Raw genomic sequence first — 27,626 nt, 5'->3', positions numbered from 1 at the left:
TTACAGTCTAACACACTTACGAACTTGAATTGGCATTAAAAAAAAAAACAACCCAGAGCCACTCTGCAACCAAACAGCATTTATTGAACTCTTTGTATGGTACATTTGTGAACATCTGTGCAATAAATACAGCTCATAGTGGTGATTTTTCCCAGCTCCTTGAAGCATAAGGAGTCTTCCCTTTCCCTTGGTTGACACTGCACAGTAAGAAAAGCTGTTGGATGACAGGGACAATGTCAGGAAACTTCTGACAGTGAGCCTTGTGTGAGATTTACAGCAAACAGAAGTTTTCAGAAATGAGCTTGGCGGGCAGATGAAATTGGTCTGGCTGCTCAGAGGAACCCCTGCTAGCCAGAGTTCTGGAGTCAGCCACAGCTTGTACAAGAAATGGGGAAATAACACTGGACAAGACAATGTGAAAATGAACCTTAAGTCATTGCCTGGTAACTGCTTGCAAAATATTGTACAGATTTTACTGAACAGCTGTCTTCAGGTGAGAAAATAAAAAGTATTTTTGCAGAGCCAACATTAGGACTGATAATCTCTTACAGTGACAAACAAATACAGCATAAATTGTTGATAAAAATATCCATGTGCAAAATAGTTTTCAGGTTTAGTCAGTGCTTGTAACAGCAGCAAAGATAAACAGAAGGTGCCAGCACTCACTTCAGGAAAAAAAAAATACAGTTCTGTTCAGGCTCTGGCCTTCAATTTCAGGTAAAAGACTGAACAAACTGCAGTGTCTTTCTTGGTCTTCAGAGTATTTAAAACAAAGCTAAGCCCAGTTTTAATCAGCCCTACCACAACTAACCAACACCAGGCCAGCAGTGAGGTTCTCAGACATGCAAAAAAGCATCACATTCACAAACTTTTGCACAGGAACTTCAGCCCTGCTGGATTCCCTGTCCCCTTCCCTTTGCTGCCTTCACCCCTACCATGGGAAAGAGCTCTGGAAAGTTTTTCAGTAGTGCAGCAACATCATTTATTTATCCAGTTCCTCTGGTCTCACCATGGGGAATAAGAAAAGCCTTCTCCCCCCTGTGCCAGGGCAGAGCAGGAGGCAGTTCCTGTTCTTAGCAAACCCCAGGGGAGAAGGTGAATTTCTCTGGATCCTTTGGCTTACTTGGGATGGTTTAGACTCCCATCCCCTGTTTCCCAGCCCACAATTCTGCCAGTTTCCATAGCACTAAAGGGATTAATCTATGAACAGTGAAGCAGAAAAACAGATTCAAATCTTTACACTTCTACATAACTAACTCATTCGCTGCCCCACCTTTAACTCCCCTCTTGTGCTGCTCTGAAAAGCAGCTTTGGGACCCTCCTTCTATCATTTTCATATTTCTTGCTGAATTCAGTTAGGTCAGGTTTGACAAGGGAAAAGGACAAACCTCAGCTACTCACCTCCCTAGGGAGCTAAGCACCTCCCTCCCTGCTGCTGTCAGCAAAGGTCAGATGGAAAATGGGGGAAAAAATCAGATAAAAGCCAGTAAAGTAAATATTCCAAGCAATGCCAAAATCTAGCAGCAGTGTCATCTACAATGGCAGAAAGAAATTTATCACCCTTTAGAAACTTTCAATTACTATTGAAGTTGTAAATTTTTTGGTTTATAGTAGTTTTTTTCCCAGAGCCTTGGGAAAAACTGTCTTAAATCTTAAAGAAGTGTATGAACTTAATGGCAAACCACAGTTTAGGGTAAGGATAGGGCTATTGCTGAAGGCAAGTGACCCAATCTGAAGGGGTAGCCAGGGCAGGGCTTTCTCCTGGAATCAGGCGCTACGGGGTAGGAGCACCTGAACAAGACTTGGAAGAGTTCACAGCTCCTGACAGATTATCTTTGGCTCTCCTGAAACAGGCACAAAAAAGGCACTCTGAGATAAATAGGCAGGGAAGAGGAAGGTAACAGATGAAACAGCATGATTTTAAAAAATCTTCAGGCAAGATGCTTGATCTTACCTTTTAAATCTTTCCTTACTTGTGCTTACTTATTAGGATGCCATTGGGGAAAAAACCAGGTCTGTCATGGCAGGGAAAGCTGGTGCACTGTGTGAAACAGAGTCACTGGCTGATGTTTGTCACTTCACTGCCATGCTTCTACTCAAACCAGCTTTTCCTCAGAGCAGAGCAAGTCTCAGCTTCAGCCCTGAGGATTTTTTCTTGTTTTACAATGATGCCACCAAAAGGGAAACCCTCCTTTCTTCGCCCCATGCTCCAGTCCCAATTTTGTCTCCACACAGGTAATATCTAACTTAACATCCTTAAATAGGGGGAGGAAAAAAAATCCAGAACTTTCCAGAGCTCTCTTGGGCCTCTGCTTCAGTAACTCTTTATTTCAACACATTTTATGATTCTGAAACAACATTTTGGGAAGCCAGCCTTTAGACAAAACAAGTAAGAAAAAAACCCCAGTTAATTTAGGCACTATTTTTTACACATACATATATAAATATATATATATATAAGTAAAAAAATAAATTGTCTTGAGATAAGAAATATTGCTTAGCCTGATTAAGAAACAAGGTCACAGAAGCTGGGCAATGCAGCAAGACACATTGGCTGGGTAGCTGACAGCAGGATGGCTGACTGCTGATTTTCAGAAAAAAGAAAAAACACCAAAAAAAAGGGGGAAAAAAAGAATTGTACTTAAGTCATGACCCTGATTCTTTGTTTGAGGCTGCAGGATGCTGAGGAGGCTCCAGGCTGCTGCTGGCTTTAGTTGGATTTCCTCTCCCGCTCGCGCGCGGTGACGAAGTTCAGGAGGTCGATGGCTGTCACGATGCCAAACACCATCTGCCGCTTGCTGGAGGAGCCATCCGTGTGATCTGCAGGGAAGAAAAGGCAATTCTGGCTCCAGGAGGCACAAACACACCCCCTCCTGCTTGGCTTTAGTGTTTGTAAAATGGGGAGCTGAGCCATCCCAGCTCCATGATCCTGGAGCTGTGGGGTGATCCTGGCACACCGAGGGGGGACCCAAAAGGCACCTTTGGCCAAGAGTCACAGAGCAGTGGCAAGGATTTTCAGCTCAGAAAGGCTCCTCATCAAAAGGGACACTGAAACTTTATGGAAGGAAGGATACGGATCCAGTGGATTTATTGTTCTTGACACAAAAATTCCAACCAGGCCCTCTTGTTGTAAAGGGTATTTTCCTCAAACATTAATTACTTGAAACAGCTGCAAGTGGCACTACCCTGTGACCCCACTTGAATGGCCCAGTGGAACCACACTTTGAGGAGGAAATGTGACACAACCATCTTCCTGCATCCCTGTCAACCACAGAGTCAGTGTAAAAACCACAATACCCCATTTATATCCAAAAAATGCACTAGCCATTTAGTCTTTGCTGCACTGAGAGCACAAGTTCAAGTGATTTTCTCATTGTCTTGGGACTTGACCCGGGAACCAAGTGGCCACACGACCTCTGGCCCTTTATCAATTGTCTAAATTCCAGTTCCTAAAGTCTGCCTGTACACTGAGATGTTTAATATACTTCTATTCTCAGTTATTTTCAGTCAGCTGGACTGTCTTGGGCTTTTTTTTTTCACTCAATCTCTGTTTCACTGCAAGCTTCCAATGAGACTCCAGGTTTATAAATGATCAGCTCAGAGCCAAGAGCACATCCTTATGGAGATTATCAAGAACAACCCCAAAATTGATAGTTTTTCCAGTTATAATCGAGAAGCTAAAGATTAATTTATCTGGCACAACTTAATATTGTTTTCAGTCTCATTTCTCTGTGTTTGTAACTTTGCAAAGTTGTCTGCTACTAGGAAGACTAAACAGGACAAAATATTATTCACATATAAGAGTGATTTGAATATTTATTTAGTCTTACTAATCCTAGGATGGTTTGGGTTGAAAGGGACCTTAAAACCATCTTGTTCCACCTCTGCCACAGGCAGGGGTACTTCCACTGGACCAGGTTGCTGCAAGCCCCATCCAGCCTGGCCTTGAACACCTCCAAGGATGGAAATTAGGCTCAGTAGCACAAAGTTAGACTCAGAATGAGGATTTTGCTTCTCCAGAGCTCCCTTTATACATTCACACTCCCACTTACTTCTTGGTGCCACTCAAAGATTTGCTCCCACAAGGTGCAGCACTTTGTACTCACATTGAATTTGTTCATGAACCACCAGAGCAAAGTGGTCTATTTCCAGGATGTGAGAGAGTTTCCCCAAGTTGTCTTTCAGGTTAATCTGAGGAGAGAGTTACAAAGCTTGAATAAAACACTCTTTTCTAGGTTTAGCAGTCAATAATCCCCATACACTTTGTACAGAACTAAAATCAATACATCAGCATTTGTGTTCTGCTCCCACCTGAAGCAATAGAAAACACCAACAAATCAAGGCCAACTTAAAGGATCAGTTTTCTTTGTTTCTAATTTTTAAAAAACCCTAAGCACTACATGAAGTTATTCCTTCTGGTTCTGTAAACATAATGAATAGAATGAAGATCTGAAAAATGCTAGCAATCAAAGAAGGTCAAATGTTCCATGTGTCTCAACAAAAGAAGTGACCATAAAAGTCTTTATATTTGGTGATTTTATTCTAAAAAGACTGAAAAAGTGAATTAATCAGGCTGCAAATCATTATGGAAATGAATATGATCTGCAAAGGCAGAAAAGCCCAAACAAGCCAAATCCAAAAGCAAGGGTGAAGCTCAGCTAACACAGGACTTGGGTGCAAATCAAGGAGCTAAGATTTAATAATTCATTTTCTTTGTGAAGCTCAACTTTGCTCAGACTGAACAAGAAACCACCTGTGCCAGCTCTGAGAAAATACAGATATTTCCAAAACACTTCAGCAATCACCTGCTGCAATAATTTTAAAAAATGCCTAAAACTGTTCAAACATGAGTTAAGAGATGAAGCAGCAAGCTCCATGAACCAGGTGACTCTCCCCAGCATTCACCATCTGACATCCTTTTATTAAAGCAACTCAGAGCAGAGTCTTGCCCTACAGGTTCAAAAAGCCTCTCTGTGAGAAATAAATGCCACAGTATGAACAGCTGGGCTGCACTGGAGCACAGAGCTCTGTCTCCATACTGGGAGTCAGAGGATTCCCAGCAGCCTGTGTTTTAGAGACCTGCTATAGGAACCAATCCTTAAACCTGGGGACCAGGAAAGGAAGGAGGTGGGAAATCTGCCACATGAAGTCACCCACCAGTCCCAAATCTGCCTTCAGGGACTGGCCAGGCTACAGAGAACCAGGACAAGCAGCCCCTTGGCAGCACTGGGACAACCATGAAGGCAAAAACATGCCTGGAGATGCTCAGTGGAAATTTAACAGAACCTCCACAGAGTTTTCACCTGCTTGTTCAAGGTTCTTGAACATTTTTCCCACAGGTTTTCCCACATTTAGGCTTTGTTTTTAAGCTTACTAGGTCTCTAGGCAGTGAGTACTACACTACAAATGACTGGGAAGCCAAACCACTGGAACTAACATCTGACTCCACAAGGATGGCTCCTCCCTCCACTAGCAGTTGTTTGGGCTGATAAATTATCCTGTGACTGGTGTTTCAAATCCCCAGATTTGAAATTGTACCAGGGATTCTCAAAAAAGCTCTAACCATTCTGTTCCATTCTAAGAATTATCATAAATTAATTGAGGTGATCCTACCAAAGCAGGCTGCCCATGTTGTAAAATCAGAGAATAGTTTGGGGTGGAAGGGATCTTTGGGATCATCCAGCTCTTCTGCCATGGGCAGGGACACCTGCCATCATCTCAGGTTGCTCAGAGCCCCATCCAGCCTGGCCTTGAACACTTTCAGGGATGGGAAATCCACAAACTCTCTGAGCAACCTAAAAAAGCCAAAGCACCCATCTTTCCAAAATGTCCTTTTGCCCAGGTTTGCAGGCTAAGCCTCTTACATGATGCAGGCTGTGGTATCCCATATAGAATACCAGAAGTGATTCTGGTGACACAGATGATTCATTTTCCCAATTTCACTCATAAAAAAGCCATATCAGCTTGACCAAAGTGGCAAGAAAAGCAAAATCCACAGTACTTCTGAGGTTAGGTGCATTCCACCACGTTTCTCCATTAACCCATCAATTCAAATAGAAAATAACCATTTTTAGTTAACATGTCATCAGTACCACAGCTCGTGTCACTCCCCTTTCAGCCTCCACCAAGAAAATACCAGAAATAAAGGGAAAAGAAATGGTTAAGCTGTTCTTTACTAAAGAAGCCTTTGAGCTGCCCATGGCAAGAGCCACAACCTCAGAAGTGCAGAGAATTGGCTGATGCAGCCAGCACCAAAGCAACCCCAGAAACCATCCTACACCACCAGCCCCAGAAACTCTTGAAGTGTCCAAGGGAGGGAGAACATGAACGAGGCAGTTGTGTTACGCACCACATTTCCCCATGATGCTGGATTATCTGTCTGGGGAGGAAAAAATAAATCCACATTTGTCCATAAAGAACCAGCAGCCTCGGGTGGCTCACAGGTTGAACAGAAGCATTAAACACACTTCCCGAACACAGCCCTCAGCCCACTTTGGGACAGTGCTGGAACTTAAATCCTGGTGGAAACTAAGTCAAGCATTCCATGTTTTTAAAAGGAAATTCTGTGCTCAGTAACAGCTGCTGGCATGGTCTCAGGTGAACCTCACCCAGCCTGTGCAGTGTTAGCACACCTACTCCAGTACTTGCAACCAGGAGCTGCAGAATACACCTGCCTACCTGTTGAAATTGCTTGTAGATTACTTTTCTGACTTCATCAGAAGGCTTAACTTTTCCAGCAAGCAGTGAGGAAAGCATGTTACCCAGGGTAACCATGCCCAGGATCACCCTGGGGAAGGAGAGACAAGACAGAGATAAACAACACGGAAGCCTCAGGTGGCTCCTGTAGAAATGAGCATCCAGTCCCAGCCAGCCTGGAGGAGTCAGTTCAGCTATTTCATGGTAATAATGAAGCATTATTGATGGCACACTTGGATTCTGTGTGTCTGCAGGAGAGAGAGTGCAGCTCTCAGAGGTTTTGGCGACTCACACACAAGGCAGCAGGTGCTGCAGGTCCTTCTGAGCACCAGGACCTTTTCATCTCTGCTCCTTGCAGCTGGAGAGAACTGCCTGCAGTCTCAGAGAGCTTTTGGAAAGCACAAACTACTTTGTTTTTTCACACTCCCATCTGTCCTTTTGAAAGGTGTGACAGCCAGGGACAAGCTCACCCCAGCTGGGGTCATTTCTCTTCTCCTTGTGAGGATCTACAAGAAATCATCCCTCAGGTCAGCACAATTGAGCAACTCCTCAATACTCAGCCTGTCTGCAGGAGGGCTGAAGGGTGATAAGGAACATTCCAGCTTGCTGGGGACACCCTGGTTTATGGGGGTCACTGCAGCCCTGCACTGTAACACAGTGTGCTGAAGAAAGCTCTGATAGATGTGGCACATTTGGGGTTGGTTGTTTTAAACAGGAATTTTTGCTTTTATAAGTTAAACTGGTATTATGAAAAGAAATTAAATTATCCTGCAGAGACACAATGAGTAATTATATCATAGTAATCATTAGAATCATGTGAAGGGCAGGACAGTCCTGGCATGAAAACACAAAGCCCAGCACTGGCATGTTCAAGGCAACACTTCTGAACTGTGCTAAGAAATGAAAAAGGATGGGTGAGAAGACATTTTATTTCCAGCAAGCATTTAAAAGACATCCCGGAGGAGCTGGTGAGGGGAGTGATACAAATGGATGAAGAGTGATATATGTGCACATACCCAGATTCATCAACAACTGGTACCTGGTCGAATCCCTTCTCCCGGAGGATTTCCACAGTCTTTGCACAGGTAACAGTTGGAAGCACAGTCAGGGGGGCAGAGAGGCTCAGCTCCTGAATGCTGATGTTCCACCACCTGGGGATGGAGTGAAAAACAATCCCATGCAGTTTTATGGAGAGCACAGAACCAGCCCTTTGTGCACAGTGGCCTCCAGCAGCACAGGAATGACAAAAGGCTGCAGGGAAGAGTCAGGATTCAGCCAGAGTCAATAAAGCCTCAGGGCTCTCGGGTGTTATTCCCAGCATCAGAAAGTCTCTAAGTGTGAGATGGCTTGGAAATCAAAACCCTTTTCCTCATTTCATCTGCTTTCTCTGATTACAGACAGTCAGTGGAGAGCACTGATCTCCCCAATTTCTTTCTTTATCTCTCACACAGAAAATTTTGCACTCCTACTCAAAGACCTATCTGTATTTACAGTCATTGTAGGCAACAATTCAGGGAAGATTCCCTTCTAGCTATGTAGACCTGCAGTGCTTTGCACTCAAGAACTCTGATTTTGGAAGGATTCTTTGCATATTTCCTTTTTTTTTTTTTTTAATTCCAGATATAACGCTTTTCATTAAAAAAACCCAATCATTTAGTACCAAATTTTCTGCTGCTGCCGTACAACTCAAGAAAGGATGTCAACTAATTAAAGCAGATTTGATTAACAGCTGCCCAAGACAATAGCGTGGAAGATCAGCTAAATCAAAGGAGAAGTGTAAATTGAAATGAGCTTTAAATTGGCAGCTGCCATAAACTCAATTGAATAGACTGATGGAAATCCAGATGGATCTGACTGGCTTACCAGGGCTTGTTGCCAAGGTCTTCTTCTTTCATGAACCCTTTCTGAATCATCCATTTGTCACTCAAGAACTTGGACCTGCAGAGCACCAGGAAGTGAAAAGCTCATTAGCAGGGCTTGAACATCTGACAGCAAACAGAGACAACTGTTCACAGCTCACTGCCACCAACAGATAAAGTGGAAATACGACATCACTGGCCATCCAAGCTTAGCAGCCAGGGACATAGAGAGGAAATACTCATGGGGAGAAAAAGGAATCCCACAGGAAACAAAGCTCCAACTGCATCAGCCCCTTGCAATATCAGAGACACAGCCTGGAATGGGGATGTGTCTTGTCTGCAGCTTCTGTTTGTCTAATAATTGAGCTGGATGTAACATAGGTGAGGAAACTCAGCTAAAAATACCATGTTTGGGGGTATGCTTCAATGTGATTGGAGAAAAACTTCTCAGCATAGCTCAAAGCCCTGACATTTCCACCTGCAAACTCCCCCTGAGTGTGGCTACTGCTGCTGCAGGACTGGATCCTGCTGTGGGCACAGGAACTCTTCCAGGAATGGGATAACCAGTGATCCCCACAAATAACACAGTGAAAGCAAGGCCTTTGCTGTGAGAAATGCTAACCAGTGATGATTATCTACTGAAATCAGAGCTCAGATTTAAGGGGGGGAAAGATCCTCCCTGCTCCATATGCCAGACCCCTTTTAGACAGCTCAGAACTTGTGCCCCAAAGACATTCCTTGCTGGGATAACTGGCTGTTCCAAGGTCTGAGGGACTCCCTCACCCCTCCCCCAGAGAAGAAGAGGAGCAGGTCCTTACATGTAGTTCCTGATGGAGTCAGGGCAGATGACAACACAGCGCTGACCCTCCTTCAGCTCCTTGGCTGCCTTCACAGCCACAGACATGGCACTGCCCGAGCTGCCCCCTGCAGAACACACAGCAGGGACAAAACCATCAAACCACTTCATGGAAGCCATCAGAAGGGAGGAGCTGACAGAACAGAGGAGCCCAGAGCGAGGAAAACAAGATGTGAAGTGGAAGGAGCTCTCTGATCTGCATCAGAGGAAGGCAGAGGGCTCCTGCCTGCTCTTACCGCACAGCAGCCCCTCCTCACGGATCATCATCCGTGCCACGGCAAAGGACTCCTCATCATTGCTCTTGTACCACTGGTCCACTGCCTGGGGAGGGGCAGGAGACAGAAACAAGGCTCTGTTTAACTGGGGAGGGACAGGGGAACTGCACAAACAGTGTGGATTCAGCCCTGGCTCTTTGAGGGAACAGCTGCCCTACTGAGCCCGGGGTTTCCATCCTCCTCCAAATGCCAAGTGGGATTTTTTGCCAAGGTAAGATATCACAGCACAGAAGGCTCCTTACTGGAACCCTTCTGAGAGCAGGCTGCTGTGAGTCAGCCTCAGGTAGCATCAGCTTCCTCCCCTCCTGGAAGGCATCCCAGGGACACAGGCTCTGCTCAGGACAGTCTTAACCCCTTTGTCCAGCAGGGGCTGGGATGCTCTGCTGGAAGGTTTGGGTTTGTTGTTTTGAGTATTTTTTGTGATTGGTAAATTGGTGTTCTTTGCTGTGTGTCTGTTTTATGTCACTGTCATATTTTCTGAAAAATCCCTTTGCCAGGATTTCTTCTCCTGGGAAGCTGAGAAGCCTCAGAGAGAAATGAAAACAATAATTATCTGATTGCTTCTCCTGTGTTTGCTGCTTTGGAATGTAGTTTGAACATTATTTACCAACAGGTGCATGTCTGATTGGTTTCATGTGAATTGTTTTTACTTAATGACCAATCACCATCAGCTGTGTCAGACTCTGAAGAGTCAGTCACGAGTTTTTATTATTGATTCTTGTTAAGCCTTCTGTATCCTTCTCTTTCTTTAGTATAGTTTTACTATAGCATTCTTTAATATAATATCATAAAATAGTAAATCAGCCTTCTGAAAACATGGAGTCAGATTCTCAATTGCTCATCTCTCACCTCATCCTGGGGACCCTCACAAACTCAACAGTTTTATTTTTATTGTGTGTGTTTCATGATTGTTTTTTTTTCAGGTGTGTTTTGGGTTTTTTTTTTAAGCATAAAAAGAAGAGTGTGTTGTAGGAAAATGTTATCTACTCACAGCATTTTGACCAATGTAAAACTAATGTGGCCAGAAGCCTTTCAAGGGCTGTTTATGCTGATGGAAAGAACAGGAGTAGTTCTGTCTGCCAACCCTTCCATTCCAGCTCAAAGAAATCCTTTCTTCCCCAAGCTTTTCTCTGCCTTTAACCTCAGTCCTGCATCCCAGCAGAGGGCAAAGGGCAGTAAACCCAGCAATCTGACTTACAGATCTATCCAACACTGTGGGGACAAAATCATATCCAATTCCTTCCACTTCATACATTGTCTTGTCAGTCTTGTTCAGTTCTTCTGGTTCAGCAAGGATGGAGCCTTCAGGATCCACACCTATAATCTGGAGAAGATTTCCTCTCAGGCCTCCAAGGCACACAGCTTTGGAGAGCACAGCCCCTGTGAGCACTGGCCTTGTCACTGTGCCACTGCTGGTGGCACACAGCCAACCTGCTCTCCTGTTCATTTCCTCCTGGCAATATTCAAAGCTTTTGCTGCTTCTGGCCCCCTTGGAAACCCATCCCACCTCCTCAGGCTGATGGCACCACTTGTTCCACACACGGGTTTTACTTGGTCTAAACAGAAAACATGTTTTCCCTGAGACAAGGCTGTCCTCATTCATACACCAGGCATCATCACAGAGAACTCATTTTGTGCCAAGTGCAAGCAGATCAGTTTTAGTTTCTTTACCACTCCCTGCCTGTGTAGGAGAATTCTCAAGATTGAAGCAGGATCCCAAGTTCAGTGAGGAAATCTCACACATCCCACAGGCTGGTGTGTGCAGAGACAATCCCACAAACTGGGGAAAACCTCAGCAGCTCCAGAGCTGCTGGGGAAGGCACAGCCAGGGAGGAAACACAAGGCTGCAGAGCACAGCAGCAGAAGAAGAAACTTCCAGAGAAGGAAGTTTCCCAGGCTGAAGGAAGTTTCCCAGGCACCCCGTGGAGGGATCTGAGGGTGAGTGTTCATCTGCTGAGCCAAACCTGAGCTCTGGTCACCAGTGGGACCAGAGCATGATGATTTCTGAAACCCTCTCTGCAGCTAGAACTACCTTTTAACTGAGAACACCCAAGAGCTTCCCACAGAGAGCCTTACAAGGAGTGGGATGTGCCAAGGGGAGCAGTTTGAGGAGACACTAAAGGCAAAAGCAGTGGAGTTCTCACTTACTTTGCACCCTGGACACTTCTCCTTCAGCTTCCTGGAGATGCCAGTGATGGTCCCTCCTGTGCCAGCCGTGGCCACCACCATGTCCACCTTTCCTGTTTAAGGGTGTGGGAGAAAGTGTGAAATCTCCAGCAGAAGGATGGATTGAAAGCTCACATAGCTAAGGATGGACTTTCCACAACAAAAAATGCACAAAGTGGCTGAAAAGGGCAGGGTAGGACTCTTTGCTTCCCAGCACCTGTGGTGAGACCTGCCTTGAAACTGCATTGCTCAATCATCATTTTCTCCAGCAAGGGTTTTGAAATGTCCCCCCAGAGGCCTGGCAAGGAACCAATCTGTGGCACTTTGGACACAGCTGGATGTGGCCCACAGAGCTGACAGCTGCACTTTTCCTGTTCCTGTATATGCTGATACAGATAACTCATTCTCTGAGTTAAACTGAGCAGCCCATTATGTTTGTTAATTAACTGAGTGCCAAGAGCATGGGATAGGCATCCCTGGAGAGAAGTGTTAACACAACTACTCCCTCATTTTCATGTGAAAAAGGCTGTTTTGGTCACTAGCACCCAGAGTGAGTGTGGAGATGATAGTTCATCCCTGTGTCACCACCTACAGCTTCTCTGGTGCATCCACATGACAGCTTTGTTAATTAAAAAAAAAAAAAAAAAGGATTTTTAAAAGGTCACCAATTCACACACAAAGTCAATTTCTTAGCAGACAGAAGAATAAAAGAATAACACCCCACCAAGCAAGGATAACTGAACAGTGCCTGGGCTGTAAGGGGAAGTTAACAGAAACAAGAAGCCTAAATCTGGAACTCATCTAGACTCTCAGTTTGTGGGATGGCAGCTTGTAAAAGTGTACTCAGTTTATCTCCAAGTTTGTCACAGAAAGACAAGGCAAATCCTCTGAACTGCCAGAGTTGCAGGAAGGAGGAGAACCTTCCACGTGGTCCTCATCTTTATGTGAATGAATTTAATTGCTGATTTTCTTATCAGAAAGTCCAATCAGAAACCACACTGTTTAATCAGGCAAGTCTGAAGCCTTCTTAGGACTCCCTTCTGTGCACTATGGAAATGCCCACGTGGCTGCAGCACCACAGGGAATGTCTCCAACAGCTCTCAAAGCTGTCCCTGAGCTGAGAAAAGCCAAGCTGAAGCTCTGCTGCCTCAGCTCAGCCCTTCTGGGGCTCAGCTGCCCAGAGCCAGCACTGGAGAGAGCCCTGCAGAGCCAGAGGGTCCTGCTGGTGACAGCTGTGACACAGAGCAGCTTGTGCTCCTGAGGAGCACACTAAGGAGCACACATCTTCACTCCCAAGTGAAGATGGTTCCAGTGTATAAGAGTATTTGCTCTGGGAATGTTAAAACACCTATTTCTGAATTTGTGATCAAAGACTGACCCTATTCCATACCAGTCTATCCGGGGGGGGGGGGTTTAAGGTAACTGAAACACCACTGCTTTCTCTACCTGCTCACAGGCAGAGAAGTCTAAAAAACAAAGAATCTTCTTTAATGAAAAAAAAAATATTACTATGACCACTTGTCACTGTCATATTTTCTGAAAAATCTCTTTGCCCAGGATTCTTCTCCTGGGAAGTTGAGAAGCCTCAGAGAAAAAGGAAAACAATAAGTATCTGATTTGCTTCTCCTGTGTTTTGCTGCTTTGGCATGTGGTTTGGACACTGTTTACCAACAGGTGATTGTTTCATTGGTTTCTGCTCTGAATTGTTTTGACTTAATGGACAACTGGGGCCAAGCTGTGTTTGATCTGAAAAGAGAGTCACAAGTTTTCATCACCATCTTCTGTCTGTATCCTTTCTGTATTCTTTAGTATAGTTTAGTGTAGTTTAGTTTAATATAGATCATAAAATAATAAATTAGCCTTCTAAGAACGTGGAGTCAGATTCATCACTCCTTCCTTCATTGGGGGTCCCAGAAAATACCACACCCACTGAAACAAGGTAACTCTCTAATGACACACAGCACATCTATGGGGGTTGCTTCATCACAGTCCATGCTTTTCTCATCTGAGGGCTCACTCTCCAAGCACATAAGAGCAGGGCACTGCCAGGGGCTCTTGGCAGGGGTTTAGCAGTAGAGCAGACCTACCATCACACTGCTGCAGGATCTCCTCAGCTGTGGTGTCGTAGTGGGTCAGGGGGTTGCTGGCATTGCGGTACTACATTGAAAGGCACATCAGCCATAAAACAGATCAGAAGTACAAAAAATCACATTCTGAGCGAGTTCAAAAACATTTCAAAGAATCCCCAAAGCCCACAACACCTAAAAAATCCTCTCTGCAGAATGTTTCATTGTGTATTATCTGGAACTAGGCCTCCTGAGTGACCTAATTTAAGCGCAGTCCTAAGGTGCCAGCACCCTCCCATGCCAAAGTCAGTCTTGTCTGTGAGACAGCACTCCTAGCAACATGACCCCTGTGTCCATTCTTCCTCACAGGATTGCCAACTCACTGGCAATAGACACCCTGAGTGCTGTGGTTCTGGCAAACACCAGCTCATTGCTGCTCTCTAGTGACTGTAAGAACATCCTTTCCTACAACGTGGTGACTGCTCAGGTCTAGGTTTGGAGCATCTTCTCCTCCAGAGACACATGGAGAGAGTTGAACAGACAACCCAGAACACCACAGAGCCTCCTCCATGCTACACCTGCATCTCTGACACCCTGGCTCTCACCTGGTCCAGGATGTGTGCATTGGGGATTTCATTCTTCAACCTCCAGGCCACTCCCACATGAGATTCAGGAGAATCAAATCTGGCTGTTGTTGGGGTCCTCACAATCTCAGCACCCAGAGCTCTCAGGACATCCACCTGCAGCAAATAAAGGTGGTCACAAAACCCTAAAACACCCTTAACAGGCTCCCTTCACACTCAGCCCCAAGGCCAGAATATTTGCAGGATATTCAAAGCTTCAGCACTGTCTTCCTTCATCCTCTGCTCAGCGAGGGACAGCTCACCTGGGGCACAGGTAACCACTTCAATGTGCCAGGCAAACCTCAGTTTGTCTTGACATCTGTATTTAAAACAATTATGGGAGTTTTCAAAGTGGCAGTGCTGTGAGGATGGGTCTTAAAGACATTTTCTATCCATGGCAGCCAGCCTGGATTTCTCCGGGCACTGGCAACAGCAACTCAGCAGAGTTTTCCCTGGCCAAGAGCCTGCACCTTTGTTACTGAAGCACTGATCTGCAGCAGGAGCTCTGCAGGTGCAGACATGTTTATCTTTAAATTCCTGCAAGCAGAGGCAGCTCTGACCTTCTCCATGCTCATTTTCTCTGGCATGACGATGATGCAGCGGTAACCCTTCACTGCCGCCGCCAGCGCCAGCCCGATCCCTGCAAGCAAGCAAAGGCACATAGAGCACTCAGTGAGCAGCAGCAGGGCACAGAACCCACAGTGCCAGCTTTGGCACGCCCTGCCTTTCATCACATTTCCCCCAGAGGGGTGGCAGAGGGAATGTTTCTGCCTGTGGGGTTTACAGATGCCGATCCTTGTTTGAGGTTCACAGCCCAGAGAAAGTTTAGCCAAGGGTGGGGGAACTTGGCCTGTGCAAACTGCTGGCTTTGCCACATGCACATCACCTTCCTCCTCTCACCCACTTCATTTTTTCCAGAAGTTATTTGGGAAAGGAATGTGCTTTAAGCTGTAGGAGATGAGAGCAATCACTTTGATTCTCCAAAGGTCTGTAGAGCCTCTATCGACTCACTGCTGCATAAATCCCTATTTGCAATGTGCTGAAGCTAAGTCCTGTCTCAAAACACATTATTTGGATGCTGTTGGTGATTGAGGTTCTAATACACTCTGTGTCAGCTTGCTACCACAGTGAAGCACCCTGGCTGTTGGAGCCAGACAACTCATTTCCACTCTGAACATCTCCACCTCCAGCCTGACTCCTGCCTGCTCACCCCAGGGCTGAGCTCAGAAGTGCTGTCCCTGTGGAAGACAGGCTCACACCTGCTATCAAGATCACCTCTCTGCTAGACAGGCTGAGCTGATCAGGTTGGCTGAGAGGTGTGAGAGGTCAGGCTGCAGCTCCCCTGCTCCTCTGGGCACCAGCACATGCAGCTCACCCTACACAGAGTCTTGCTTGTTCAAAGCTGCCTCTGGTTTTTGTGGGAGACAAAATCCCCACCCTAATCATCTTTAACTGTTCCTGTAAGAGCATAACTCACACCTCAAACAACTCAAGTAGTGTTTAATATATTGGGAAGGGAAAGTTTTCTTAGTATATTACAGATAAATATGGTTGCCCAAATACACAAAAAAGGCAGCAGCAGCTTCATTAAAGCCAAAGAGAAGTCATCCAGATCTTCCTTATGGTCTGTGATCAAGAAAGGATTTTGAGACATGAACTCTAATACTTTGTACTTTCTGCTACTGACCTGGAAATGCAGCAAACATCAAAACAGGACTTTGGCTGGGGGAGAACTGGGATGCAGAGAAGACAAAAATATAATACATTAGCTCTCACATTCAACACACCCAGTAACTCTGAGCAGTAGAGAGCAAAAAACCAATTCTCTCAGGTTACTGGGTGCCTTGGTCTTTGCTCTTATGTGACAAAAAAAAAAAAAAATTAGCTTTCTGAAGCAATTGTCCTGTATCTCCTTCAGTTCTGCCTTTTTGGATTCTGTGGCAAGTAGAATCATTTATTAGGTACTGACCCAGAGAGAGGGATGTCATGGTAAGACCTTGGATACTGGAGGAATGCAAAACACAAGGATATTTTCCACTCCAGGCCATGGTTCAGGCAGGATCTACAGCCACACTCACCAAGGCTTCAGCTGCCCTGAATGCCTCCAGAGTCCCCTGAATGTCCCCAGAGTCCCCTGATCCCCCCAGATCAGCTGCTGAGCCTACAGTTGTGACTTCCCAGTTTCCTGCTGCAGCTGGGGAGCTGCTCACAGATCAGTTCATCCCCTCCAGTCACATCAGAACAAATCTGCCTGCTCTGTGGCTGTCAGGAAGCAGCAGTGGGTGGAAGCCCAGAGAAGAGTTTAGGTGCAGTATAGGAGCAGTACCAGACACCTCTCCTGAGCACAGCAGGCAGGAGGGCTGCTTGTAGCTCACCCCATGAGCTCCTCAGAGGAGGCAGTGTATTAGATACTTAACTATTTCTATTTAACTATCTTATTAATTTTATATTTTACTCCAGGGGGAGTATTCCAGGTGTGTTTGACTCCCCATGAGTAGAGCAGCTTAACACAATGACAACAACTTTGACACAGGAGCCCAGAGTTAACTCCAGACTGCTGAGATCGTCCATGCTCTGCCCTGGCCCCTGACCTAAGGGGACTGCTCCTTCCTCCAGCCCTCCAAGGAGGAAATGTGGGCCCAGGTGGAATCTGCTGACAATCCAGGGGTGCAGGGGCTCTGCCAGGCAGTGCTGTAAGGATACAGCTCATCTCCCATCTCCTCTGCACCAGCATGGAAAAGGCTGCTCCTCAAACCTGACAGAGGAACCATGGGACTTCCCCAGCAGAAAGAAGGGAAAGATCCAGATTCACTCTGATGCCTCAGGTTTCAGCTTTTATGCTTCTCAGATTCTGTGCTGCTTTAGTGTGTGGGTCTGGGCTCCATATTATGGGATGGTGAACTCTCTGCACAGAGCAGGGAGACAAAACAATTCCTGCTCCAGCTGGGCACCAAGGACAAATGATCCAAATCTCAGCCCAGGAGCACAAACCCCGTGGGCTGGAGAGAGAAAAACAAGAAGGGTGGGAATGCCTGGGCTAAAGCTGGGATGGGACAATGAACTGCAAGGTGGGAATGGAGCAGAGCTGATCCCAGGGAGAGACCCCATGCCCGGCCGTGCATTTTGGGACCATTTTGGGGCATCCTGGGTGCAGCCCTGGCTGGGCTCTTGTGCTGCCCAAGGTGGATCCATGGAGGAGATCCTTTTAATAAATCCCTGCTTTATTCTGGGACTCTGCCCAGCCTCTGCTCTAGGGCAGCCTTCACAAGGCATCAACACCAGTCTTACAGGTGCTTTTTCCCACAATAATTTCAGTCAGACTTTAATTCCTAGAGACTCTTATGAGTCTGGCCTAGCACTTCCTTTCTTTAAAGCAAAGAGGCTCTGCAGTTGAGCAGAACTCCTTCCCATCTGCTCTGGTCAGCAGAGGACAGTTCAGAATTGTTCCTTGTGTGAGGTGGCAGAGGCACTGCTCCCTGGACCACGCAGGCAGGAAGAGATTCCCTTTCCTCCCTGCACAGGCTGCAACCTCAAACCTGCCTCTTCCAGGAAAACCACCACAGCATTTCCCCCCCACTTCCCTCAGCCTCTCCATGCCTTACCTGTGTTCCCAGAGGTTGGCTCTATGATGGTGTCCCCAGGCTTCAGGATCCCAGCTCTCTCAGCATCCTCCACCATCCTGAGGCTGATGCGGTCCTTCACGCTGCCCCCGGCGTTGAAGAACTCACACTTGGCCACTGCAAACACACAACCAGCAGGGCTGAAAGGCATTTCAGAGCTCCTCCAGCTCCACACCCTGCCCTGGGCACTGACACCTTCCACCAGAACAAGCTGCTCTAAGCCCCATTCAACCTGGCCTTAAACCCTGGTCTTGCCCCTTTCCCCTCACCTTTTTTGCCCCTTCCCCTTTCCTGGTAAGCTCCCCAGCCAAAAAAGTTCAGATTAACCTGAAGTTTGTCCCCATGCTCAGCCTGCACTTTCCCTCCAGAACTCCCAGCATTAATCCCTTCACCACCTTTCAGCACTCTGATCAGAGCCTCCTAATATCTACAGCCTTAGCACTCCTAATACACAGTATGGGCTGGGTTTAAAAACCCAACCAAACCAAAAGAAACCATCCACTGACCATTTCACCCCTTTAACCATTTCCAGTGATCTTTAGTGATAACTGCAGAGCTGCCTTTTGCACACACTGATGAATACTCTGAACAGGAGAAGTGGTCAAAAACTTCACACAAATGCTTTAAATTTAAAAAATTATTTTCAACGAAAGACATCTTGTGTTTTCTACAGAAATGGAAAAGCTGCAGGAATTGTTCTTGTGAGGTACAAACTGAAAGATGTTTTAGATGACCAAATGCTAAATCTGCCAGGGAAAACCAGGAATTTTTCCTCACCATTTCCTGCCAATCACCTGCACTCCTGTGGCCAGGTTATATAACATTACTGACCCCATCTACCCAAGTTTCTGAACCAGTGTTTGTAGTTTGTTCTCTGCCTGCAGCAACTCACAGAGTTCACACTTGAGCCCAAAGTGCTTCCCAATCTTGTTGATCCGCACCAAAGGTGTATTGCCAACTTTATTCAGGATGCTGGGCAGGATCTTCAGAGGCTCTGGCCTGGCACAAACACAAATAAAGTCAGTGTATTCACAGAAGGGTCACACAACAACCACACAGCATTTACTGCTATTTATTTCTCCTTTTGTGGAAACCAAGGGCACCAGGAATATTTCTCTGTCTGCTCTGGGGTGCCCTGACCCCCAGGGCAGCACTGACTTTGACCCTCATCCATGGAGAAAGTTTCCCAAACTTCAAGATAGACTGGAATCCACAAAAGTGTGAAATAGATTATAGAGAGCAGTGTAGGTGTGTCTCTGGGTGAGAAATTGAGGTTTTGGGGTTTTTAGCATGTTGTGGATGGAAGCAAGATGGAGGGCACAGGGTGTGGTCCTGGGTTTTTTTTCAAGATTCTTCTTCCTCCTTCTCCATGGGTTTGGGTGGCATTTTGTAATTGGGCAGAAAAGTCCCCATTGCAGCTCTGTGGGATCAGCTATTGGGGTAAAAGGGGAAATAATCCAGGTGTCAGTTCTTCATTGGATAGTTCAGTCTTGAAAGACCTTGGAACAAGAGATTGTTGGGCATTTTGTGCCTTCTAATGAAAAGCTGCCAAACTCACATTAGTGAGACTGTTTTACTGATAAGAAATAATAAACACCTGAGTCAGAACATGAATTACTGTCTCAAGTGCCTTCAATCCAGACCCAGAGAAACCCACAGCTGGTACTGCCACACCCTCTGTCAGGCTGGTGATTTTAGCTATTTTAGTTCAAAAGAATATCCAATGGATACAAACTCACAACATCAACACCTTGATCTAAAACATGGATTAATCAGAGCCAGATTTGTGCTGGAAATCAGCAAATAAAGTAACACTTACAGGGTGGTATGATGGTGGGGGGAGGCAGAGAGGGGCTTCCCAAGCTTCCAGGTGCATTTGCTGGGTGTGTCAGGGCGGATCCACTGCCTCTCCTTCTCATTAGCCTTGCAGTTCTCAGTGTCCACCCCACCAGAGACAAAAGACTTGGCAGGTGCATGAGGGCATGAGTTGGTATCTGGCTTCTTCTGGGAGGGAAGAGTAGGGAATTCATTCTTGAGGTAGGGAGAAGGAAGAGAAAAGAAAGAAAAAAAAAGGAGTTGATGTTTCCATAGGGCTGTGAGGAAGGGGAAGTGTTTCAGCATCATCCTGATTTGCCTTATCACCAGCACCAGAACCTGCACTGCAACTTTGGGAGCAAAGGCTCACCACAGTGCTCTACACAAAGATAATTTAAACACACATGGCTCACTGTAACCAGCCAGCACAGACACAAAAAACCCAGGGCTGTTCCCAAGGGAGACACCCCTCCCACACCAAAAGCTCTCTGATATAAAACCTCCCTGTTCCAAGCAGACTGGAACACAGTGAGGCTGCTTGGTGACTGATTAGAAAACTGTGCCAGAGGACTCTGCATGGCTGAGTGGTCACAGAGAACTCTTCCAGAGAGGTTTCACCAGCACCTGCCTCCAGCTCGGAGCCCTACCCAACCTGGCCTTGAAACCTCTTGGTCTTGGCCCTTCCCTGGAAAGTTCTCCAGCCAAAGAGAAAAATGGAAAAAATTGTAAAAATGAAAATTTCTCCCCTTGTTCAGCCTGCATTTCCACTCCAGTACTCCCAGCATTATTCCCTTCAGGTTTTTTTTTTTTTTATTTATTAATCCCTTGAATGGGGTGTGGGGGGGAGGGGGGGGGAATCCAGAACTTTCCAGAGCTCTCTTGGGCTCTGCTTCAGTAACTCTTTATTTCAACACATTTTATGATTCTGAATTATTCAAATGAAAAACATTTTGGAAAGCCAGCCTTTAGACACAACAAGTAAGGAACAAACCACTTAATTTAGGCAGTATTTTTTTACACATACATACATGTGTATATATTTATATATATATATATAGGTAAATAAATAAATAGTCTTGATAAGAAATATTGCTTAGCCTGATTAAGAAACAAGTAATCCCCAAGGAGCTGTCAGTACCTTAGAGACAGGAATAGGCCTTTCTGACACAAACTTCTCCATGGTTTTTGGTGGGGGTGGTGGCACAGAAAACCAGATTTTCTTCAGGAGAAGGACTGCTGTGGGTCACAAGACTGGAATCCTCTTCAAAGCTGTAGATCATATAAATTAGAAGGAAAAGAAAAAAAGACCAAACTATCAGGGAACTCTCTCACAGGGGCAAAACACACACATCTTTTTCACAGGGGAAAAAAAAAGAAGCTGCAAAACAAAGTGAAGACGACTTCTACAAGTAGAATTAAAAATAAATCCTGCAGCAGAGAAATTGTGCAGGATTGATGGGGGTGCCCTGACCCTGTCTCTGCTGCATTACTTAATCTTCCCTCTGCCCTGTCCTCCACAGTAAGCACAAAACATCTTTTATCAGACCTTCTGCAACTCCAGGAGCTCGAAAAAGTACACAAAAGTAATAGGAATACTTCAGTTCACAGGAAATACAGTTTGTTCAGTACAGCTCTTCATGGTGCTGTCCCCAAAAGACCCTGGGCACAAGTTTGGAAAAGACTTTATCCAGGAACAGAGGCCTCTCCACCCTCAAGGAGAGCAAAACCTGACAAGTTCCTACCCAAAATTAATCAGTGTTGCATGCACAGCTTCAGTGATGCTGCATAGAACACACACAGCAAACACTTCATGCTTCTAGCAGCTTCTAGCTCCAGAAATTAGTAAACACAAAATAATAAGTTCATTTCTCCTACCAGTTGTTCACAGAGCCTGGCTGCTTCCTAGCAAATACAGACAAAAATCTGGCTGAAATCTTGGAAAGCATGAGGTATTTTTTTCCCCCTAATATTTGTTTTTTCATCACTGTTTTGCAGAAAGGTTCAGCTCTTTCCATTACTGAATTTTGCTGGGAAGGATCCCTGGCCTCATCCTCCTGGCAGATGCACACAAAACACCCAGAGCTGATGGTCTGGTGAGAAAACTGGAAAAAAATCTGGATCACAGCATCAGTGACCTCTAGTAGTTGATCCTGCAAGTTAACACTAACCACTAACCACTGCTGCCCTGGGCACTTCAATGCCTGAAACATTTAAACTGCTCTTCTCTAGGGAAAAAAAACCAAAACCAAACCTCTGAAAAGATCAACTTTCCAGACTAAGACTTGAAATGATTTTCCTTCAAGAGAAAGATTTCCAGGCCACCAAAATGATACAATTCTACTTAATCAGTTAATACATGCCCAAGAGCCAAAATGGATTATAACCTGTCATAGATGGATTATAACCTGCCCTAGACTGCTGACCAGGGTTAGAATGAGAGACACCAGTCTAAAAAAAGCGAAGATCCCATAAATACACAAAATATAGCACCAACCTGCCTTTGCCACCAGAAATCAGCTTACTTCCAGTTCCAGAGTGAAACCCAGCCCTCGTTTCTCTTTCTAGGATACTCTGGTTCACAGTCCAGAGTATCAGTGGAGGTTTTTTTGGGAAAGGAAAAATACTAGAGGAGTTTCCAGGCTGGCACGAAACACTGGACACAAACAGTGACTGCCTGTGCCACAGGTAACACTGACAATATTGACAAAGTCCAGTTAAAAAGGGGCCTTGCTGCCAAAGGGTCAAATAATTTCAAAATAGAGGAGAAAAGCAGCAAAGGTTTAGAAACAGGAAACTGAATATTTTGTTCTGCTTCCAAGTTATCATAAAATAGCACAAAACCTTTAAAAGCTTTAAATCACCAGCTCTCAGTGTCTTTCAAGAGTGTCCAAAAACTGAAATGAAAGAGGAAGAAACTCATTGCAGTAAAAAAAAAATAAAAATAAGAGGTTTACAGTATTTGTTTTTTGTATTGACTGCAGGAAAGAAATTAATGTGGCTCTCAAAAAGCTGCCTTTTGGATTGGGCAAAGCAATAGCATCTCATTTCCTTTATTGTAAGGCAAAAAAATTAATAATTTACTAACAGCAACTCCCATTACTTCTTGAGCAGCAGAAACTGAGAAAAAGCTGTATTTATTGCCCTCAAATAAGCCGTGAGATTCTCTCATATTTTCATAATGGCAATACTTGATGTTTGATCAAAGCTTCAATAATGGGGCTTCAACTCTGAACAAAAACAAGGAGAGAGACAAAAAGCTAAAATTCCTGTCACCAAATATTAACCTAAAGCAACATAATTAATTTCTTACAGCCCTAGGTGACACAAGCTCAGCAAAATGGGGTCAGACATGGTTTAGGACACCCAAATCCTCACCCTGATCCTCCCTACAGGCCCAAAACATCATTTTTTTCCTGGGGAAGCAGGACAGGAGGATGGCAACTCTGCTTCTGTAGCTGCAGCTCAACACTGCTCAGCAGAGGCCAAGGGAGATAAGCTGCAGGAAGAGCTGCTCATCTTTAGGAAAGAAAATCTGTCAGCCTGAATTTAATATTCCTCTAAAGGGGAACACTCCCATAACCAGCTGGGGGTGTGGGTAGAGTCTAACTAGAAAAGCCTGACCAGCTCCTGCCATTATACCTGCAGATCACAGAATCACAGAATAGTGAGGCTGGAAGAGACCTCTAAGACCATCGAGTCCAGCCTATGCCCTAACACCTCAACCAGACTCCAGCACCAAGTGCCATGTCCAGTCTTTTTTAAACACATCCAGAGATGGTGATTCTGCCACCTCCCTGGGAAGAGCATTCCAGTACTTTATCATTCTTTCAGTGAAAATTTTTTCCTGATATCCAATCTGTACCTTCCCTGACATAGCTGGAGACTGTGTCCTCTGGTTCTGTCAGTGCTGCCCAGTGGGAGAGACCAACCCCACCTGTCTGCAACCTCCCTGCAGGAAGGTGCAGAGAGCAATAAGGTCACCTCTGAGCCTCCTCTTCTCCAGGCTAAACAGCCCCAGCTCCTTCAAACGTTCCTCACAGGGTTTGTGTTCCAAGATCACACAAGGCAAAAAAAAAAAAAAAATAAAGAATTCATCAGAAAGAGAATTTACAAAACCTAAGTCACAAAGGGGAGTGGGAGATCCAGAAAGTCTCATGGGCAAGGCTCACACCTCTGGATCCATCTCCACAGGGAGGCCAAGACCTAAATTATTTCTCAGCTCCTCGAGAACAGAACTGAGGGCCTGAGTAAGTGAAATGAATCCTGAGAGGCTGAGCAGCACAGGTGAGTCAGGAGCTGCAGTTTCCATGGCTGTGCCCAGTGTGTGCTATCAGCACTAAGGCACTGCACCCTTCAAACACCCCCTGTGCGACAGCAAACGAGCTGAGCCTGGCCTGGAGCACGGATGAAGCTGTGAGGGAGGTGTAAGAGCTGAATCACAGGGAAATGCTGCTCAGGCAGGGATGAGATACAGAATTCCACTCTGCTGCAGCCTGAGAAAGGGCAACTTGATGGTGTTAAGCAGGTACAAATAAAGCACTGCAGAACAGTTGTTCTGCCCAGCCTGAGCACCACAGGGTATCTTTGTAGGTAACCAGATGCAGCAGCACCCATCCAGCCTTTGGAAACACCACAGCTGGAAGAGATTAAGGAGGAAGGCAAACATTTGGGTTGTTTTGCTGCTCTGGTTTCTCTGTGAGTGTATGTCTTTGTCACTTCCTCAGGAGCAGCCATCCCTCCTGTGCCAGGAGGTATCAAGTGACCGGAAGTAACAGGGGAATGAATTAACATCAGGCTCTAGGAAGAGACCCTTCAAGAATCCAAAGTCTTATTTCCATTTTCTCCTACAGAGCAGGTGAGCACATGCACATCCTCTCGATGATCACTCTTTAAAAGCCAGACTGGCACACTCAGAACTTTCTGGAAGGAAAGGAGCAGCTCTTTAATGCCCTCACCTCTGCAACACTGCAAAGATTAAACTCTGGCAGCAAAGCAACTTCCACTGCTGTGGCAATTGTTATTCTAGAAACCAGCCAGGGAGAAGAGGGCAGTGCTCAGTTTGCTGTGCCCCCAGAGAAAGGAAGCTGTGCCTGCAGCCCTCACACAGGTGTCTGACAGCTCCATGTCCTGAGTTCACCCTGCCTGGACTCACATGATAACTCTTCTGATGAAAACTGATATCCTCAGGAGCACAGCAGCATTAGAGAAAAGGCTGGAGAATGCTTTTTCTGTGTTTTCACCTGTTGCAGTCAGAAGCTTTCAGTATTTCATTCCCTGCTTCTGGTTCCCTCTCCTGAGCACACAGAGATGGACCAGCACTGCAGCAGTGCTCTTGATCTGCCCAGCTCACCAAGCACAGGGACAGGAGGATCCAGGCAGGGTGACATGCTCAGAGATTAAACAAGTTACCCAGCATGACAAAAAGAGAGAGCTGCTCTCAGTGTTTGACCAGCTCTGTAAGACAGGCAGAAGCACAGCACCCCTTCCCCAGCGCTGTGCTGCCTCCTGCAAGGCTTCACAAGTTTTGCTAGCTCAGGGATCTCTGATAAAGGCTGCCAGTGAGCTGGGCAGGAAGGCAGCTTTTGGCTGATGCATATTTGGTGGGAAAAAACAGCTGCCATCACTCTGGCTGCACCTGTGGAGCTTTTGGCAGGATCCCCATGGCAGCCAGGAGCACAGCACTGCTGTGTGTGTGCCTGGCTCCTGGGTTTTGAGCAGGATTCCCAGAGCACAGCACTGCTGTGTGCCTGGCTCCTGGGTTTTGAGCAGGATCCCCAGAGCACAGCACTGCTGTGTGCCTGGCTCCTGGGCTCACATGCAGGCCACAGGCCAGCAGCCAGGAGCCAGCCCATGCCATCCACCCTGGCAGGCTGTCGTGCTGCCAGTGCCAGCTCAGTCCCTGAGCCTGCACACTCCAGGACATGGGTCACTCCTGCCCCTGGCTGCCACCACCTCGTTAGAAGCAGGCTCTACTTCTAACCTTCTCATCCTCTTCGGGGAAGCTGGTTACTCACGCAGAGGGCACAGCAGAGCACCAAGGGTACTCACACAGAGGGCATGGCAGGGCACCAAGGGCCACCAGCTGCTCTGGAGAAGGATGCTCAGTGCAAATGCCCCAGTACTGGCACCCAGACCCCACTTCATCAGTGGTGATCTATCCAGAAGGGAAGCAGCAGGCTCTGAGCAGGTCCCAGCTCCCCAGGAACGCCTTTCCTGTCCCACACACGATCCCCACGTTCCCCGGCCTCCACGCTCGGTGTTTTTCCGCCTCTCCACAGCGCAAGCGTTGGGAGCTCTCCGCCTCAGATCAGCAAACAAACCCCTGGCAAAGGTGAGCAGAGTGAGCAACTCTGCTGGAACGGGGCCCAGCGCTCCAAAACCTCCGTGCTCAGAGGCTCTGGGAGCACAGAGACACACGGCAGACCGGATACTCAAACAGGGACAGAAGAATCACTCCTCTTTGAAATTGCGGCTGCTCCAAGACACCGGGAGCGTTATTAACACTGCTACTGAACAGCTCCCTCAGGTCCTAGCCAAGTTGGGACCCCTCCCAACTGGGGAGGGGTAATATATGAAATCAAATGTAAAAAATAAGCTCCATGGTCCAGTGCACCGGCCAGACTCGCCAAAGACACCTTGCAGGAGAACCTCATGGCACCCACGAGAACAATGGGCAGCGAGCCAAGACCCGCCGGAGAGCCGGTGCCAAACCCCGAGAGAGACCCAAAAGGCACAAAGTCATCCTGTGAGCCTGTAGGAAAAGCAGAGAGCCCATCTGTGCTCCGGGCTCGGAGGAGGCGCTACCAGGCACCCTCCTGGGCACCCGCAGCGGAGCCAGCACCGCCCGGGCGGCCCCGGGGCTCCCTCGCCCGCGGCTGCCTCTTCCTTCACAGCAAAACCGAAAGAGAAGGGCAGCACAGAACCACAGAATGGGTCAGGCTGCGAGGGACCACAGTGCGGCACCTGGTCCGAGCTCCCTGCGCCAGCAGAGCCATCCCGGGCACATGGCACGGGACGGCATCCAGACGCTTCTGGAATATCCTCACCCAGGGAGCCTCCACAGCCTCTGTGGGCAATCCGCTGCAGCTCTCCATCCCCCGTCCCCTCTGGGATGAGGGGCACGGCCACCTCCAGCTCTCACCCCCCACATCCCGATCCTGCGGATGATGCAACCTGCGGCCATCGGGATGCGGCGGCCCCCGCCCTGCCCTCCGCTCCGGCCGCCACCTCACCCGCACGATCCGAACCCGCTGCCCAGGACACCGCCGCTGTGGGGTCGGCGGGGATGGTGCCTGTGAGGAGGATGAGGATGAGGATGATGATGATGGTGATAAGGAGGAAGAGGAAGATGAAGGTGCGGAAGATGCGCGGGGTTTAAGAGGAGCCCGCGAGCCGCGGCCCCGCCCGCCGCGCGCCCCGGCCCCGCCCCGGCCCCTCCCCGGCCGCTCCCCGGAGGGGCGGGAGCGGTGCGGCGAGCGCTGATTGGTCAGCGCGGGGGCGTTGGCCACTCCGAGTCAGCCAATGGGAGCGTGGTGCGCGGGGCCGGAGCGCCCGGGGATGTCCGGGGATGCCCGCGATGTCCCGACAGTATCTGACAATGTCCGGCGATGTCCCGACAGAATCTGACAATGTCCGGCGATGTCCGGCCAG

At 47.0% G+C, this 27,626-nt stretch overlaps 1 protein-coding gene across 6 annotated transcripts; it reads right to left on the bottom strand.

The window, feature by feature from the left end:
• Positions 1-64: 64 nt before the first annotated feature.
• LOC103815752 (cystathionine beta-synthase) lies at positions 65-27,391 on the bottom strand. 6 transcript variants are annotated; one of them, XM_018913436.3, is made up of 18 exons: positions 27,224-27,391; positions 21,115-21,245; positions 19,981-20,192; positions 19,054-19,160; positions 18,144-18,278; positions 15,102-15,181; positions 14,524-14,658; positions 13,940-14,009; positions 11,835-11,926; positions 10,885-11,010; positions 9,648-9,732; positions 9,374-9,479; positions 8,560-8,634; positions 7,713-7,847; positions 6,679-6,787; positions 6,350-6,379; positions 4,107-4,191; positions 65-2,820 (listed from the first exon to the last, which is right to left on the bottom strand). In XM_018913436.3, the coding sequence occupies exons 2-18, from the start codon at positions 21,154-21,156 to the stop codon at positions 2,711-2,713; spliced, it is 1,734 nt and encodes a 577-aa protein (XP_018768981.2). In that variant the 5' UTR covers positions 21,157-21,245; positions 27,224-27,391; the 3' UTR covers positions 65-2,710. The 6 variants fall into 6 exon arrangements, 4 of the variants coding, with proteins under 4 accessions (XP_018768981.2, XP_018768980.2, XP_018768982.2 ...); XM_018913435.3 differs by having other exon boundaries at positions 27,209-27,390; XM_018913437.3 differs by lacking the exon at positions 27,224-27,391 and adding an exon at positions 23,839-25,075.
• Between the last annotated feature and the right edge of the window lie 235 nt (positions 27,392-27,626).

Source organism: Serinus canaria, chromosome 1 (genome assembly GCF_022539315.1).
Source record: "Serinus canaria isolate serCan28SL12 chromosome 1, serCan2020, whole genome shotgun sequence".
Classification (NCBI taxonomy): Eukaryota; Metazoa; Chordata; class Aves; order Passeriformes; family Fringillidae; genus Serinus; species Serinus canaria.
Note: the sequence above shows the minus strand (reverse complement) of the source record. Positions and strands in the feature narration are given on the sequence as shown.

Bases quoted from the DNA above. Each gene is read 5' to 3' on its own strand.
- LOC103815752 (XM_018913436.3), bottom strand. From the start codon at position 21,156: ATGGAGAAGTTTGTGTCAGAAAGGCCTATTCCTGTCTCTAAG. The intron at 18,279-19,053 runs GTGAGTTGCTGC...GTGTGTTTGCAG, and splicing joins TGGGCTCAAGTGTGAACTCT to TGGCCAAGTGTGAGTTCTTC. The intron at 15,182-18,143 runs GTAAGGCATGGA...GCTTGCTTGCAG, and splicing joins GCCAACCTCTGGGAACACAG to GGATCGGGCTGGCGCTGGCG.